The sequence below is a fragment of the Hibiscus syriacus genome, unplaced genomic scaffold, assembly GCF_006381635.1.
Source record: "Hibiscus syriacus cultivar Baekdansim isolate YM2019G1 unplaced genomic scaffold, ASM638163v2 tig00112738_pilon, whole genome shotgun sequence".
NCBI lineage: Eukaryota > Viridiplantae > Streptophyta > Magnoliopsida > Malvales > Malvaceae > Hibiscus > Hibiscus syriacus.
The window spans coordinates 1,309,857-1,329,682 of record NW_024063392.1 but is presented as its reverse complement, the minus strand read 5'-3'; the positions used below and the strand labels follow the sequence as shown (position 1 = coordinate 1,329,682).

At 32.0% G+C, this 19,826-nt stretch overlaps 1 protein-coding gene and 1 pseudogene across 1 annotated transcript; both read right to left on the bottom strand.

Moving 5' to 3' along the window:
• Nucleotides 1–8,379: 8,379 nt before the first annotated feature.
• On the bottom strand, nt 8,380–10,033 carry LOC120183045 (cytochrome P450 89A2-like). The gene has a single exon (XM_039187840.1). The coding sequence runs from the start codon at nt 10,031–10,033 to the stop codon at nt 8,522–8,524; it is 1,512 nt and encodes a 503-aa protein (XP_039043771.1). The 3' UTR covers nt 8,380–8,521.
• A 3,275-nt stretch (nt 10,034–13,308) lies between these two features.
• LOC120182885 lies at nt 13,309–16,073 on the bottom strand (annotated as a pseudogene).
• Between the last annotated feature and the right edge of the window lie 3,753 nt (nt 16,074–19,826).

The window sequence follows — 19,826 nt, the reverse complement described above, 5'->3', positions numbered from 1 at the left end:
TGAGATCATTTTGTAACTTCTACTAGTCAAAGGACTCAATAAAGTAATACTCTATAATCGATGATCATTAATGTATTTTACCTATCTATTAAATGGTCTAAATGTTCTCTATAGAAATTTTAAGTTTAAGCAGATATATATGTATAGTGCTTATGAATTATCAACTGATTAAAAAAATTCTGAACATATACTATTTATAATCACCACGAATTTTAAAAAATAGATATATAAAGTTTATGAAATTTTTTCCAACTTGTAATAATTATTGTATCTAAGACTCTAATTGAAAAAATAATTTTCTTTACACTTTACATTAACAAGTTTTTCCCACACATTATGTAACACCCCAAAAACCGGGTTAGTAGTTTTGAGAAACTTTTTTGGGCTTAACGTGTATGGGAGACTCTTGAGATACAATTAGGCTTAGGATATGCCCAAAAATTTATTAAAAAAAAAAGGAATTATTATATTGAGGTCAAAAGAGGAAGGAATAAGGTAGCAATTAACACCTAAAATTTTAAAAGGCTGATTTTCATTAAGTTTTGGTGAAGTCAACAGGGTAAAAAGGTTGAAACTTACCTACTCATTTTTCTCACCATTTGTCTTCTTCTTCTCTTTGCCTTCATCTTCCCCCTCTTGTTAGTAACAAAAGTGGGAACTTGGTTGTCCTACAAAGCTAGTCCAAATTTAAAAAGGTAAAAACATTAATCTCCTCCCCTAGAGCTTCATTTCTAGCCCAACATCTCAATGTTTGGTTGTGTTGGCCAATGTGGGGTTTTAGAGAGATTTTGAGTTTTAGAACTCTAGGTGGCTCCAAATTCATACCTAAGTGTTTAGAATAAAGTTTATACTCAGTTATAGTCTTTAAGTACGTTATTAATCTTCCTCATTTTCTTTAGTCAATGAGAGAAGTTGGGGAAAGCTACAAAAGCAAGAACAAGGAGAAGTCAGTGATTGGGTGACATTGTGGAAGATTTTCCAGTAGGTAATAGTGAAGTAACACATCCCTAACTCACCTATACCACTTGTAGATCGTTAGGTTATGATTTGTTTGCTTGTTGTGTTCATAGGTACAAATACATGTTGTTGTGATTTATAAGTGAAATGGGACATTTGATGTTTATATTGCTCTAAAATGACCTATAATGATACCTTTGAACGCACATAAAGATTAATTAATGTTTAAGGCTCATAGAGTGACTTATGAGAGAAAATAGGGAAATTTTCGTGCTCAAACATGGCATTTTTTGTAGGGGTATCGATATTGAAAGAACAGTACCGATATTATTCTTCGTGTAGGTTAAAATAAAGGATATTTAAGGCTGAAAGTATCGATACACATTCTTGTGGTATCGATATTGTTCAATGAGTATCGATACTCTAAGCTTTGTATCGATACTAGCATTACAAGTCATATTCTAGTAGGTAATTTTGGTATCAATACTCACGAGAGTATCGATGCTGAGGGTAGAGTATTGATACTCTCAATATGGGTATAGATACTAGATTAATTTTCAAAAAATCGAAGAAAATTTTGGTATTGATCTTTCAGTATAGCAGTATCGATACTGCCTAGACCTCTCAGAATCCAGTAGTCATTTTTGGTATTGATACCAAGGGTGAATATCGGTACTCAAGGGTCAGTATCGATACTGAAGGGTTCACTATTGATACTCTCATCCTGAATTGGGTTAGAAACCCAATTTGATTCAAGTGTTCGAGAAGGGAATTAAGAGTCGTTGGGACTTCTCTAATAAAAACTACAAGTGAGAACTGTAATTAATGCAGTTACAGTTAGAAATGATACTAGCTAGGATGACATAAAACTAGCATTTGTTTGATACTCGGGAAACAACTAGGACACCCAAGCTACTTGAATTTATGAATGTTCGCCTAATAATTGTGAATTGAGATAACCAGATTTTCTCTTATTACTGTTGAGGCACTTTTAGTATCAATGCAAATGCACTTCCGTATCAGTATTGTTGCACTTTAGTATTAGTGCTAAGGCATTTCTGTTAATTGATGGTAGAGTCACTATATATGTATATACAATGATATACTTATACATTGTGATTTTATTCGATATCTTGCTATGACTTATGTTTGATGCATTTCGTTACCGCATGACTGAACTTGTGAGCATTCACAACTAATGGATGTATGTAGTATAGTAGAATTATCTTTGTGGCAATGAGTTTGTGGCTCAACATTTGAAATTTGTTTCCATCCGTAGGTTAGTATGTGTCGGGTAAGGAGCTTATCGTCAAGTTGTGGATTCTAGATTTTAGCAAGCTGCAGGGTATGTCTCAATTATTTTAGTGGACATGTATCTCATAGACCCTTTTGTATAATTGAGTCGTAACTCTTTGATAAACTTGATGTATTTGAAATGTTATTTTGGGAGCTCCCCTTGTAAAAGTGAAATGTTTACATTTTCCTATTATGGATGAAACTTATGTTTTTGTGAAATGCTTCTTAAAATAATAGGTTAGTCATTCCGGTGGTTCCTTGTAATATCAAATTTTTTTTTAGATTTCAAGTCGGATTGGATTTGGGTGTTATATTTAGTGGTATCAAAGCATCAAGTTTAGTCATTCCTAGGATTTGAGGGTTAGAGTCAATGAGAGTCAATGATGTACATACCCCTAGAGTGTCAAGAGTACTTGATTATTTGGAACGGTGATAATGACTCCCTTTTTCTTTGAATTCTATAGGATATGGCTGACGATCCCACACCTAGTTAGAAGGGTCGCAATGAGAGTCATGTTTCGCTCACCAGAGATACTAGCAATGAGTTCGTCTTGGACTCTGACGATATGGGTATCCCAGAGGACGCATGTGTAAATGAGGTCACTTTCTTCAGAGACCTCACAGCTGCCCTTAGGCATTTCGTCAGAGTTATCCCTATAACACCCACTATTGTGCTGCACTCAAACTATCTTTCCGATAATCAGTTGCCCAACACATTTCTCTATATAGAGAAGCCAAAACTGTGGAGCCTCAACTGAGTCCACTGGCAACATGGAAATCTTTGAAGTGACGCAACCACATACAATGAACTTGGTTGAGAGATTTAACAGGCATCAAGATCTCTCTTATGAGTTGTAATATGCAAGCCCGGGCAAATATTTTAGCCTGTTCCTTGGAACAGTCTTCACTTAAATGTTGAAAATTTGTAACCAACCATGATAACGGTATTTGACCACCGTTGAAGTTAGGCGGGGTACCTCCAAGATACTCATCGCACAATGAATGTCAATTACCATCCGCCACACTAGAAATAACATCACCATCTATCGAAAGCCCCAAATATATGGAAACATCCTCCAGCATAATAGTACACTCCCCACACGAAGATGGATTCATGGTTACAGCGCCCTTCATATTTCGCTATGTAACCGAATCTAGCCTCATCTAAATATGGCCAGACACGAATTGATATCTCTAACTTAGTGTTACGAATAAATAGATCTAATATACAATCATTCCCATAATTAAATAAATAATATACAATTAAAATATAAACTAATACTAAAAATAAATAAAACATTCACAATAATTAAAATAACACAATTTAAAATTGTTACCGTATCGGCAAAATGACTCGAGATATGATTATCATCTAAACGCAGCAACCCGCCTTCCATTTTATAACTGCAAAAAAGATATAAGAAAATTAGTAAATTAAAGGGTAAATTACACGGGAGACCACCAAACTATGGTCATTAATCGATTTTGCAATTGAACTATTTTTTGTCTCAATTCGACCACCAAACTTTTAAATTAATTCAATCAAACCACTCTCCGTTAAAAAATGGACTTACTGACGTGTCTGTTAATAAAAGTGGCATAATTATATATTTGGTCCTTAATATTTACATAATCTATCAATTTAGTCACTATTTTAATTTAATTAAATAAATTTAACTATCCAATTAGAACACGACACGTGTCAATACATGATTGGAAGGTTTTATTTATTAATTTTAAATTAATTAATTAAATGATTTTTATCCAATCAGGTGGTAACACATGTCACCACCCCGATTGAAATGGAAAATTGAAGAACATATTTGCGCTCCAAGGGATTCGAAAGGGGGAGAGTGACTAGCGCCCAAACCGTTGAGTCAAAGCTCCCCAATGGTTCTAAATTGCAACAATTTGTATTTGACTTGTAAAAGTTTATTAATGATAAAAAAAATAAAACAAATTATTTGTTTAAATAAATTATTTTTTCTTTAACCGTTAATCGAATCGAAATTTATTTGAAAATTATTAACCGACCCAAATTAATCATTAATCGGTTAATAATTTTCAAATAAATTTTGGTTTGATTAACGATTAAATAATTTCGGTTCGATTATGGTTAAAGAAAAAAATTCGGTTAATAATTTTCAAATAAATTTCGGTTTGATTAACAGTCAAATAATTTCGGTTCGATTAATGGTTAAAGATTGGTTAATAATTTTCAAATAAATTTCGGTTCGATTAACGGTTAAGGAAAAATAATTTATTTTATTCGGTTAATCCGGTTAATAATTTTCAAATAAATTTCGATTCGATTAACGGTCAAATAATGTTGGTTCGATTAATGGTTAAAGAAAAAAATCGGTTGATTTGGTTCAGTTAATAATTTTCAAATAAATTTTGATTCGATTAACGGTTAAAGAAAAATAATTTATTTTATTCGGTTAATTCAGTTAATAATTTTTAAATAAATTTGGGTTCGATTAACGGTCAAATAATTTTGGTTCTATTAGTGGCTAAAGGAAAAAATTCGGTTAAAAATTTTCAAATAAATTTCGGTTCGATTAACGGTCAAATAATTTCGGTTGGATTAATGTTAAAGAAAAATAATTCGGTTAATTTGGTTCAGTTAATAATTTTCAAATAAATTTCGGTTCGATTAACGGTCAAATAATTTCGGTTCGATTAATGTTAAAGAAAAAAATCAGTTAATTTGGTTCGGTTAATAATTTTCAAATAAATTTCAATTCGATTAATGGTTAAAGAAAAAATAATTTATTTAAACAAATAATTTTTTAAATTTTTTTATCATTAACAATTTCATGTTTATTCCCCTTTAAGCTTTGTTTTAAGATTCTTTTTAAGACTTATGAATGTTTAAAGATTATTTTTATGTAAGCCAGTCTGTACTCAAGCTAGTTCCCTTGAAGGTATTTCTTGTTCTTGACAATGCATGATGTTTTTATTCTATCTCATATCTTTTTTGGATGGAGTTCATGTATGTATGTAACTCACGGTTAAGCTTTAATCTTAATACAGGCACTTGTTGAAAAAGATTGGCTAGCATTTGGTCACCCTTTCGCATATCGCATCGGATTGCCAAGTGTGTCTGGAACTTCATTTTATTTAACCAGACAATCTTCTACTGGAAGTATTTCATCTTCTCCTGCGCGCCAATCTTCAGGATCATTCACACCTCAAGCTTCTAATTCATCTCATGCGTAGAACAATTATTCTCCAATTCTATGTATTTCTTGTTTAGTTGCAGAGTATATGTTTTTCTTGTGTAAACACATTGATAGTTTTTTGTTTCCTGTTCCAGCTCACAAATGAGCCTCATATGTCGCATGGCATGTTCAACTTGGATTACAAGGCCGGTCACTCTTAAACTGTATTATATCTTACCTAATTGGCTTTCATCCTTGTATATTTCTCTTTGTGTCATTGCAAGTGTCATACCTGGTATTCTGATTCTTTTTTAGTTTATTCATCATTATTTTTGTGCTTGTAAACAAAATTTAAGTGGTAGCTTGGGCTTGCTGCCATGAAATTTGAGTCTTTTGTTTTTTAACTTTTTTTCCTTGTAAAGGGTAAAGACTTCAGGTCTCAGTTTCAAATGGGAAATGGTGCCTTATTTGGTTCTAGTTACATCCAGGTAAATAATTTGAAGCCACGTTATAATTTTAAATTCAGCTGAGCGCGCTTAACTTAGCATAATGAACATGTTATTGGATGATACATAGAAAAATAATTGTTACTGTACACGGACGAAAAATAACTTTTACTTTAATGCAAACTGATGCGAAGTATTGATTGCAGGCCCAAGAAGGTTTCTATTCCGTAATACATTGGGTCGATTTCAAAGTGAAAAGGTAGCTACCCTGTTAATATGATGGAAGTGTCCTTTACTTGGTAAAAATATAAGTAGAATGTCTGCTCAATAAATTCCATTATTTTGGTTGCTTATATTTATGTCTTATTATGCATCTGCAGGTGGACAGCGGAAGAAGAAGTTGCACTCAAGGCAGGAGTTCTTAAGCTTGGTACTGGAAAATGGCGCAATATCCGTTCAGATCCTAAGCTTAGTTTTGTCTTGCGTTCACGCTCAAATGTGGATCTCAAGGTATGTAGTTGAGCCTCAAGAAGGATTCACTAAGTACAGTTAGAACTATGCACTTGGAAAATGGATCTTACAAAATTGATTCTTGGGATGGTAAAGAAGTTTCTGATGTGCTTGCAAAGTGCAATTTGATTATTGGGTGTACATAGCGAGAAGTTGGGAAAGATTGCCATTGTATATTAGAGTTATAAATGGGAAGTGTGAAAATACACATGCAACTAGTTTACTTTTTTGTTTCTAGTATATGTAACATATGTATAGATTTGTATGTATTTTTGTTATATTAATGTTTATAAATTTTAATTTATTTTGTTGTTAAGTATTTTTCTGCATAATGTGTGTCTTAATTAAAATTTATGGTTGTTGTTAATTAGATAAAGCTACATGATATTAAATTTAGGTGATGTATTGCATAAATGAAATATGCAAAATCAATTAATCTAAGCTAAAAAAAGGAAATTAGCGGCGTTTGTATCCAAAAACGCCGCTATAGATCTGACCTTTTGCGTGAGTTTGTTCCAAAAAAACACCGCTATATATCTAATCTTTTGCGGCGTTTGTTCCAAAAACGCCGCTATAGATTTGACCTTTTGCGGCGTTTGTTCCAAAAAAACGCCGCTATATATCTGATCTTTTGAGGCGTTTGTTTAAAAAAAATGCCGCTATAGATCTGACCTTTTGCGGCGTTTGTTCAAAAAAATACCGCTATAGATCTGACCTATTGCGGCGTTTGTTCCAAAAACACCGCTATAGATATCAACCTTTTGCGGTGTTTGTTCCAAAAACGCCGCTATAGATCTTGTCCTATTGCGGCATTTTTGGTTCTCAAACGCCGCTACCTTTAGCGGCGCTGATATTGCCGGCGCTTCTTGTGGCGTTTTTCCTATCGTCGTAAGTACTTTTAGCGGCGCTTAAAAACGCCGCTATAGAACTAAGAAAACGTCGCTAAAGAACAATTTTTCTATAGTGTCTCCACCTGATTGGTTAAATCAGTTAATTAAATAATTTAAAATTCATAAATAAAACCTTCCAATCATGTATTGACACGTGTCATGTTTTAATTGGATAGTTAAATTTATTTAATTGAATTAAAATAGTGACTAAATTGATAAAGTATGTAAATATTAAGGACCAAATGTATAATTATGCCAATATTAAGGACCAAATATATAATTATACCACTTTTATTAACGGACACTTCAGCAAGTCTGTTTTTTTTAACGGAGAGTGGTCTGATTGAATCAATTAAAAAGTTTGGTGGTCGAATTGAGACAAAAAATAATTTGGTGGCAAGATCGATTAATAACCATAGTTTGGTGGTCTCCTGTGTAGTTTACCCTAAATTAAATAATAAACTATTAAATGATTATAATATAATAAAATCAATTTGTAGCTTCTAAAAAACGATAGCAAAATTTACTTAAAACTTGCTACAAGAATTGTTAAGGAATGAAATAAAAAAAAATTGGTATGGTTTGAGTGTTGTATGAAAGGATAATTATAGGAAGGAGGGGGACATGTGGTTAGACGTTATTAAAAGGGGTGGTGGTAATTTAATGGAAGGTGCATCAACGTATCAAATTTTCCGCTAAGGTGCGGATTACAATTCACGCTTTTCTACCATGATGCCAGCTCAGATAGAATCCCAGGAAGACACGCTTCATGATTCACACCTTCCGTCCACATCTGCGAGGAGCGTATCCTGAAACACGTTTTATTATCACTTTGTCAGAAAAGATGCTAGATTGGTAATATTTAGAGAAAGAGTATATGACAGATAATTATTGATTGTTTGGTAAAAACGCCGAAATTTACAGCAAATTATTAAAAAAGTTTTAAGTGACTTAACTTTTTACACGACAAAAAACTAGAAAAAAACATAAAATTAAAAAGTAATAATGATGCAAACTTCCGATAGTGTACTGGTTAGTATTATTACACATGTTTTAATTTAATTAGTGGAGCAAAGACATAATGGGGGCAGTAGAATTTTATTCGTTTAATGTAATTAATAAAAGTTGTTGTCACAATTATAGAAGAAAGTTACTATATCATTCAGGTATAAGTAGAAGGTTTACAATCCATGCATTTGAAGGATTAATTATTATACTTCTTATATATATAATCCTAGTAAAATTGCAGCAGTTTCTTTTAACTTTTCCTAGGATAAATTTGGATCTGCAATGGAGTTTTCATGACCACAGTGAAGTCATGCTTCTCCTCCAGGCTCACATCATCTCCATCCATGATTTTCCATTCGAAATTCCTCACCAAGTTGGCCACAAAATACTCTAGGTGAAGCATCGCCAAGGCCAGTCCAGGGCAAATCCTCCTTCCCACCCCAAATGGCATCATCTTGATTTCCCTGCTTCCTGTTATATCAAACACTACTCCTCCATTGCTTAGAGATCTCTCTGGTTTGAATGCCATTGGATCTTCCCATACTTTTGGATCCCACCCCATTTCTGCTACCATGAAATTAATGGTGCCATTCTTGGGCACCAAGCAACCTCCTAATACTGTGCCTTCTCTCACTATGTGAAGCAAAAGAAAATGACCTGGTGGATGCCTTCTTAGTCCATCCAAGACGGCTGCTTTCAGATATGGAAGCTTCTGCAGATCATCTTCATTCACCTCTCTCTGTCGGTTTCCCACTACCTCTTTGATTTCCATGAATAGTTTCTCTTGAACATGAGGATATTTCACCATGTTTGCCATGATCCACCGCAAAGCAGTGGAAGTAGAAGTAGTGTCTGTTCCGGCGTTCAGAAACTCGGAACACAAGCTGATGATTTCCTTTTCCGTTAGTTTCCTCTTTTCCTCCGGAAGTCGAAGATCGTGCAACGTATCGACGTACGCCGAGACGTCGCTGTCTTTCGATTTCTTTCGGGCTCTTATCAGACGAACCAACACCTTCTGGTCTTCAATGGCATTGTGGAACTCATTCCAACGTTTACGAAGCAAAAACCAAGTCACCTTGGGCCAAAAGTTGAGTATTCTGAATCTTCCGCCCGACTCTATTAGCGAACGCCGCTGCACAGTTTCGATCTCTATGATCTGATCTCGATTAAGCTTGTCACCGAAACACATCAGCACTAACAAGCAAAACATAGCGTGTTGAAATTCATCAACCACACGAATCGGTCTTCCAGTTTTCGAGCTCGAAGTGAAAGAATCCAACAGGATTTGAAGAACCCATTTTCGAGCATGAGAATACGATTTGACACGCGAAGGATGGAGGATTTCGCATGTGAGGTTACGCCTCAAAAGTCTCCAAGTCGGACCATAGGAAGCTGAGCTTATGCTATGTCGATTGCCGCTTATAACCTTGCCGATTACGGTCTGAGCATCGGCGCGGTCGGCGAATAAAGCACCACTTTGGACTAAGGCCTGGTGGGTGAGGGAACGATCGGAGACGTAAATGGCGGGACGAGAAAGAATATTGAGAGTGACCATCGGACTGAGCTTTGTGTGGAGGTTATGGAGGATCGGCTCAAGCTCAAAAAGGTTTCGCCTTAACCATAGGATGGTGGAGATAATGAGAATGTTGGGAGGGCCTGGAGGGAGAGCTTGGGATTGTGTTTTGGAGGTGGAAGAGCGGCGGTTAAAAAGAGCTCCAAGAAGTAGAGAAATGGTGATGATGATGATGAAGCAAGTTTCCATGTTTAGTTTGGCTTTTGGAGGTGAGACTTGTGTGACGGAGAGTATTGAGAGACTTGATAACTTTACTTCATCCAAGTTCAAATTTAAATCTATCATAAATTGCATGCATTTCAGTTTATGAAAAAAATGGCAAGTATTTTGGGGGTGTGCATTGGTTCTTCCTGCACGACTAGATAACTTTGAAAATAAAATGATTATTTGATTTTATTTTTTAAAAATTATAGATTATTCAATATTATGGTTCTAAAGGAAGACCTCTTTGGAATGGAAGAATGGGTATGTTATTATGTTACTCTTTTATTAGGTGAGTGTTACACAATAATACAATTTATAATATAACTTTAGTGTCTTTATTTTTAATTTATTTTTACATAAAAGTTTAGGTCATGAGTGACTCCCCCAGTCCAGGGTCAAGACATATCTAAGACTCAATTGGGATTTAAATAGAAATTTACAGATTGTCCAACAAGAGTGACGGTGATAGGATTCAAACTTAACTTTACAAGCTCAAATTCTTAAATCCCAACCACTTGTGTCAACACCCATTGGTACGTTACTGTCTTTATTTATAATATTATCTCTTCCATCACAAAATGGATATACCTCCCTATACTTCAGACCTTTTATTCTCTTCCTCACTAAACTATTTAATAAAATGAAAGGGGGACATTTTCACTAAATATATTTAAATTCCAAAAATTAAGAAATAAAATTTAATTTGACAAATCTTAACATTAGTAACAATTTAAAAATTATACAAAATCAACTTTTACTATACATTCTCTCGTAACTATTTCATAAATTTTTTAATCATTGATAATATATACGTTTGCAAACATAATTATTCGAATCTAAAACTTCAAAAAATAACATTTTCTACGATATTCAATAAACTCATAATCCGTTCCTAATTAAAATAACCAACAACTTTCATATTTATATAAAAAAAATGAAGATTCACCTTGAATATTTATAGCTAATATAAAATCAATTAACATGTTTGATAATAACACGTTCTATATCCGAGAATTATGCCTCAATAAATGCTTGTTCGCCGGATTGGTGGAGCATTTCTTGTTTATCTCAAAAGTTTGTTTGAAAAAAAAAATTTGAAACTAAAATTTGAAATTTCTAATCAATATTAACAACATATATTCGATGGCAATTAATACATAATGGATTTGGAACCTAATCAAGTAATTAATCGTAATTACTTGAAAATCTGTTTGTTAAGACATTTTACATCGGTGTATTATTTGATCATTGCTTAAGACATGAAATATTAAAGGTGTTTGGTAATGATGTCTAAAAGTACTTTTAATTAAAAAATTTGTTTTGATCGCAAAATTAATATTAAATAGGTAACAAAAAAATATTAGTGGATACTGTGTTTAAAACCAATCGGAAAAAGTTGAGATTTCTAACTTTTTCACTTCAAATTTTGTGTTTAGAAGTAAATTTATATTTTTACCTTTACCAATACATTTACTCCACTCATTTACCCTGGAAAACAACTTTTTTTTAATTTCTTTTATTAATTATGTATTTATATTTTATTTTAATAATTTAATACTAACGTCCTTAAAACTAATTTATTATTTAATAATTTTTAATTACCTAAAAATAAATAAAATTTATGATTTATATATTAAAATATTAATGGTGAGTTATTAAAAATATATTTTTATTATAATTATATTTTTATTCATATTTTTAAAATTTATTATAGTTTAAATTGATATATTTTGTATATAATAATTATTTATTTTAAATTTGTTTATAATATATATCTTTTTTATTTTTGAATGGTTAAAAAGATAAATATCATTTGAATTATTTTATTTTTAAATTTTAAATGAGTCATTGAGGTTAAATCAGAATAATTAAAATACTATTTTAAAATTCTTTTTTTATTTGACAATGAACGCTCAATTACCCTACTGCAGTCCCTGGTGCTCGAACCCATGACCTCTAGGAACAACAACAATTCCTTTAATCACAGAGATAATTTGTTTCGTTCACTATTTTAAAATTCAAATTTTAAAAAGTATTTATATAAATATTTTTCCTAATAAAAAATTTCATACATAAAAATATTATTAGAGTTATCTTAAAATATTTTTTATATTTTTATTATTGTTTAAATTGATATATCTTATATATCATAAGTGTAAATATAATTTCAATGTTATATTTTTAATTTATAACATAATGTCTAAAATAGACATTATCTTTTGAAAATCATTTTTTAACAACAATCTCAAACAGTTGAATTTTAAACTACACTTATCCCACTTTTAAAAGTTCTTTTCTATAGCAATTTTAAAAGTCACTTTTCAAAAATAATATCAAACTGGCCTTAGATACACTCACCTTAATCTAAGAACTATTACGTCAATATTTAAAGATGGATCGAGGGATACTAACGGGTGTCGCCTCCTAAAATTTTCAAATTAATTCTCATATAATTTAGATATTTTTTTTTCTATTAATGATTTGTCTTCTATAGATTTATAAATTCAACCCTAACATTCGATTTAATAACCCTCTTCACAAATCTCGAGATTTTTAATGTCAATCTTGCTTGAATTAGATCTTCCATTAAATTTTTTTTAGCAAAAGAGTATGATGTCACAAATTGCTGAGACAATTGTGACGGCAATGGCTTTGTATCACTAGTAATATCCTTTGTCTTGACAATACTCTCCTTAGATTTCTCATTAATCGTAGATTGCTTCTCAAATGCTGGCTCAACATCAAAACAATATCTTTCTCGACATTTACCAGCTGAGTTCTATTCCGTAATGTGATGGATTTATAAGTTATTTGCATTCGAATGTGTCATAACACTTTGTAACTTCAGTATCACTTGACAATACATTGAATTAATGGAATTAATCAATTTTCTCGGTTTCTCTAAGGAAATAGATTGACTTTATCTCTTGACGTATATTCTTTCATCATATCTTCTGACGATACAGATGATGAAGCTAATTATTGATTCTGATACATTCCGTGTTGCATTGTTGTTATTGTTTAATTGGATATTACATCGACTGATGTTGGCTAATAGCGATTGAACCATGTATTCATAGTGACAACATTTGATCTAGGAACAATGTATTCAACACTTGGTTATTACCTCATGTATTGCATAATAGTATTCATCTATATTTGTTCCGGCTGCATTTACTTTGCAGTACAAACACGTGCATTGCAGCTAAATTAGGTAAAAAGAAGCTATCACCTCATTCACACATTCCATCACATAGCATTACACTACATGCCACTACGTATAGCAAGTTTTTCAACTGTGCAAGTGTTAAAATATGCAGTTCACTCGCTATAACAAATATCATCTCTTTGAGGCACCTATAGCGAACTTCCTGAAACTACCTGTAATTGTTCTTATTGTTCATAATAAACATTGCTGTGAAAGTAAATAAAAGAAATGTTAGTATAAAGTAATCATTTTCAAAATGAGAGGCTGAAACTGCACCTCAGAGTTATGCATTTCGTACCTTTCCTGAAAGCATCAACATTTATTCTGACTTTGTTTTATCTTTCCCAATATCAGGTATCCAAGACGAAAAAAATATCGGCAAGAGGGTACAAACTGCCTGAATTAGAAGGCCAAAAGGAAATCCAGAAAAATCATTTTCTGTGATCCCCTATGTATGATGCCAATGCAACGCCGAGGTATCCACTCACAATGATTGAAAGGGCTAAAGCTGACAATACGAATGCCATAAAAGACCCTTCACATCCTGGAGGGCAAAGTTGAGCTATCAGAACATTGAACGGCAGGATCTTGAAGAATAATAGAATCTCTAGGACACCAGAGAAAACCACAACGTAGACGGAGTCTGGCACCCCCAACAGTCGATAAGTCCCTCTCACAAACAACACATCTGAAATCATGAGTGCTGCCATTGTTGCCTGAATAGCTTGAAGCAGCGTCCTTGGTCGGACTGACTTTAAGCTATGATCGTAGATGACACCCCATAATAGATTTACTAACTGTCCAAACACCTTAGAAATTCCCAATACAGAGGTGTCCATCTTCAAATACTGTGTTTGGTAGAAGAACATTGTTCCGGTCAGTACTGGAATTAGAGCATATGATGCAGCAAACCATGCTATTGAGTTAGCTATCTCAGGTTTTCGCAATGCAGCTGAAAGGTCCAAAAGCTGTTTCCTAATCCCAACATGTGATGGACTTTTTGGAAGATTAAGAGAGCGCTCAGGAACTGTGATAGTTAAAAGAAAATGGAGCACAAGAAGTCCATAAAAGAGGAACATTGATTGGGGGGAAAATCTGACCATGGCAATGCCAACTAACATTCCAAGGATTCCGCCTACAGCAGAAGCAATCCAAACAAATGACTGAAGCTCACCTGAAGAACTTGATTGAGAAGTTTTGGATTTCGTCATCTCGGCAACAATAGCATCATTAGCAACCTCGGCTATTGCAGCACCATAGTTACCGAGGAGAAGGAATAGGCTCATTGTGAAGATTGAAATGTTCGATCGTGAAAGTATTGCTATTGTTACCCATTACAGTGCTTGTAAGGAAGCTGCAACAAGGAAACAGCAAAAACTATTATCAAGATGAAAATAAGATTTCAATTGAAAAAAAGGGTACAGCAATACCAACCCAAAAATATTTTGCAATTATCTAGTTCTACTGCTATTGAAACTTGCTTTCAACAAGAAAACAGTGGCTCAAAACAGCAGAAGCCACAATGACAATAGAAAAAAGAGTGAACTCAAGGACAACTTTGTTTTCAAGACATACCAAATGATCCATAAGCTATATTCTGTCTGAATATGAAATTGTATTTCTAGAAAACTATGGTATTCAGGTAAATTAACAAACTTGACACTCTTAATTTGAGTTTCAGTGTCCAGCAGCTAATCAAATCCAAGAACTCATATTCAGTTCACTGTAAAAATTGCTTATAAACATAGTAGCTGACACCTAGTTATAATCGACATTGATACAAAGCTTGAAATCATTGATCTTCTTTCATATGACAGATAAAAGCAGAAGGCCTCACTGACACTTGCAATTCCAGCCACAGCTTAATTGCTGATGGCTGACTATCTATATTTGCATCGGAGACTTGTGATATCTGGTCCATTTTTTTTTTTACATTTAAGGATTTCTATCACAATACAGATGTATGTAACCAATCTTAACTTCCATATCAGGACCAAATGTACACTTCAGCTGAAGTTATTCTATCCCTCAATCCTAAAACTGTTTCCCTGCACAATACCTATTCTTGTTCGAAAAGAAATGCTCGAAAATTACACCAAAAGCAACTAGTAGAATAACACACACCAGAACAAGGCTTGTCACCTACCTTAGTCAGATTCAGCTATGTGCCCGATACGAGTATGTTCAATTTTGTTTCCATATAGTATAATACCACGTCTAGAACTACATCAGATACGGGTACTTAAAAAATAGAGTAGAGAAACATGGTTCTCAATAATAAGTTAACCCTTAATTCTTTTTACTCTGCAGACACACTTTCCACCATTAAAGTCAGGCCATAGGAAATTACACATAATTAAGTTAATCCCAGATTCCAATGATATTACTTATAAATATATAGTTTACAAAATCCCATACAAATTGACATGCTTAAAATCATAGAAAACAGAAAAGGTTGATCATTAGAAAAACATCTCCCAATTTCCAGAATGAAACAGAGAGTCAAAATATTGGATTAAACCGAAAATAAAACGATGAGAAATGAGCAAAAGAATTAAAGATTTTACCACCAATGGCGATATAAGGAACACGGAGCTGGCCAGAGATATAAACGGCATCGGAAATGACACCGTAGAGGGGCTTCCCAACCATCGGAAGATTAGCCGAATTCTGAAGAATCTGTAGGGTTGAAGGGTGTACTTTAACACCATCTTTCAGGAAAAAGTTAACCACCATCCCTGGAAAGCCCCTGAATCCTTGGACCCAAAACCCGACCCCGAGAAGGCTGGGGGATCCTTTTGGGCTTCCCCTTTCCATCGGTTTTAGTGACATCAAAGCAATGATAACTATTCGACAGAGAAGAAGGTTTATATTTTGTGAGTTTTCATGTTAGCACACTCATAGTTCAGAATGCTATGTCATTTATCAAATATGACATTAGAAAAGGTTAGGTTAACATACATTTACAAGCATCACTCCATTAATTAATTAAGAATGGATATTATACATTCTATGAACTACATGACTATACTTAGACTGTATGATGTACTTCAAACTTATGAGACTTTGTTTCAAAACTATAATTGAAAACAAAACAAACGACTAAGTTTTAACTGAATTAAGCGATCAAATCGAATTAGTTCGATTAATTCGGTCGGTCACCGAATTAGTCCGATCAGTTAATCGAATTCAATGTTCAATTAACGGTTAATTCGGTTTGAAATCAGTTAATTATTCGAATTAACTAAAATTATTAAATATTATATATATTAAATACATATTTTAAGTTCAAACCCATTAATAATTAAGACCCGATTATTTCTTAACCACACTAGACTCATTAAACTATTAATACCTAATTAAATTTTAACTCAAATAAGAAAATACTTCTATTAAATTCAAATTAATCTAATAAAAATTATTAATTTTTTGGGTTAATTCAGTTAACTAACCGAACTTTATTCGTTTTAATTAATATTTTAAAAAACAGCTTGGTTCGGTTAACGGTTAAAGAAAACAATTCAATTAATTCGGTTAATGAAAATTCGGTTTGGTCGGTGGTCGAATTATCCGTTTGAACACCCCTACAAATGACTATAGTATAACAAGAAAAATTTTACAGCGCATGTCGCACATCGCAACACCAAAACACAACATTAGCTAAATTAGATTGTGGCATGGCATGCCAATTTTTTTAATTACCATATCATTTTTTTATTCGTCAGTATTTTTAAATTAATTTTATTCAACTAATTAGGTTATGGCACGTGTCACCACCTATAGAGATAAAAAGATAAAAATGATTCTTGGTCCTAATATGAATTGAACTTAGGTCTTTCACATGAGAAACAAATCACTCAACCATCGAGAAAAGCTAGTCATTTGACTAAATTTCACCACTATTTATATTTAATTTATATAATAATATCACTACAAAATCAATATTTTTCAATGATTATAAGATTCAAATATGAGACACTTTAAATTAATGCCAAGAAGCTTAGGCGCTTAACTATAATGTGAATTTTTATTATACTAGTGAATTTAATACATATTTATATCATTATTATATCATTATTAAATTAAAATATTAAATTTTCATTTTATTTAAAAATAAAAAATTAAATACTTTATATATTTTTATAAAAATTTATATGAAATCATTATAAAAAGTATATTTATAATATTATAAAAATATTTATTTAATTTTTAAAATAATATTAAGTATTTATTTGAAGTGATATTATTTTTAAACTATTTATTTAATTTTAAATAACTTAAAATTATACGTGTATTATCCAACTACCACTTTGATTTTGTATAATATTAATTAAAATTACATAAATAATTTAAAAATAATATTATCAAATAAATAATTAATACTTTTTTAAATAAATAAATAATATAATTTTAAAAATTAAATACATATTTTAAAATATTTTTATAATATTATAAATATACATTTAGAATAATTTAATATAAATTTTATAAATATATATAAATGAATATTTAATTATTTTTTATTTTCAAATAAAGTGAAAATTTATTCTTTAATTTAATAATGATATATGTAAGTATTATGTATGAATAATAAAAATAGATTCACATTATAGTTGAATGACTAAGCTCTCGATCATTAATTTAAAGTGTCACATATTCGAATTTTATAATCATTGAAAAATATTGATTTTGTGGTTATACTATTATGAAAATTAAATACTAAATTTGGTGAAATTAACTTAAATGATTAGCTTAACTTAATGGTTAAGTGTCTTGTATTTTATGTAAGAAACTCTAGGTTCAATCCATGTTAAGAGCAATAATAATTTTTTTATCCAACCCATAGTTGGTGACATATGTAACCATTTAATTAGTTGGATAAAATTAATTAAAAAATACTGACGAAAAAATATAAGATGATGTGGAAATTGAAAAAATAAAAAAATTTAGCATGTCATATCACATCAGTATTGTCGTTAATGATTTTAAAAAAATAAAGTTCATGTACTAAAACAAAATAAAAATGATAGTATAAGTACTAAACTTATAATTTACCATTTTAATATTTACTTAATAAGGATAGTTTAATTAATAGCGTGTTTTGCTGTGTCGTTTTAGTGGTATGTTGTAATATGCAACGTGCGCTATAGACTTATCCAATATTACAAATAGTAACAAATCATCGTTTGATAATGTTTTATGAACAAATCATCGTTTGATAATGGTTTATTGGAAAAACAAATGAATCCTATTGTGGTGTTTGTATCAGAATGTCACTAAAGTACTACTTTATCGTGACATTTATTTAAAAAATGTCGCTAAAATATCATTTTTGTGGCGTTTGGCTTGTAAACGCCACTATATGTTTAAAGTTTGTGGCTTGTAGTGTCTTCATATAATCAGTCATATTTCAATTATATAAAATTTTTCAAGTTCTTAGTTCAAGGTAACCTTCATAAATGGGATGAACATCAAAAGAGTTGTGAGAGTAAGCTCTAAAGAGCGAATAATATAGTCCTAAAAAATGAAATTTTGTAGAGCGTAAACCGCATGATTGTTAGTCCATGAGTTTCCTGAATATTAATGAAGTTAAACTATCTCTCTCTCTCTCTCTCTCTCGTTAACGTAAACTCCTGCAGATAAACATTCTCTAATACCTGAGCATGCATTTGAGTTTGATGCTTTGTTTTGTACCATGGCTCAACATGTTCCGGTCTTCCTGCCCATGCTCAACCACTGTTGGTTTTGACCGCTCCATCCAGGTTTCATTTAACCCAACTTGCCGCGCCCGGTATACATCTCATCTGTTTAAGCACAGCCTGCAATTCTTTTTCATTCCCCTATTATCACTCCTTTTAATGTTTCTAATCCAGCTTACACTTTGGTTCAGAACATCATCTATACACAATAATTGCCATTACTTAAAAGGCCTAAATTCCTATGCTTCCATAACCATCAGCAAGTAAATAATACAAATAGCACCCCAATTTGCACTTTATATATTATAGTTAGGCTTTAAATGCATCTTTGCCTCCTAAATTATACCATTTGTATCGAATTACTTATCTTTCGTATGAAACCTTTGATCTTCGATTTCACACACATGTTCTATTTTCGGCACAAGTCCAAAGAAGGATTGAGCGCCTATTCAGCACATCTCGAGCATGTTCGTGTTGTCGAGGGATAATATCGGTGTATCATTTATTTTATTTTATTAATTGATTTTTTTTATTTAGATAAAGAAAATAAAAATTAAAGAGTGACGTGACATATTCTGATTGGCCCTAAATTTTTTTAACAAAATTAATGATTTGGGCCAAATAGAATAACAATTAAAAATAAAAAGTTTTAAAAAATATTTTAAGTATAATTCGATACAAATAATATAATTTAGAGACGATAGTGCATTTAAGTCTTATAGTTATGCTTAGACTGAATGTTTTCTCAAGTATCCAACCAGGCCCAGCCCATGAAACCCTTAACCAGCAGTACCACCCATTTCCTCTCCAAATCAAAATCCGAAATTCATCCCCGAACCAGAAGAAACCAGCTTCCCTCTGAGCTTCTCCA

Excerpts from the sequence above, each read along its gene's own strand:
- LOC120183045 (XM_039187840.1), bottom strand. The coding sequence starts at position 10,033 with ATGGAAACTTGCTTCATCATCATCATCACCATTTCTCTACTTCTTGGA.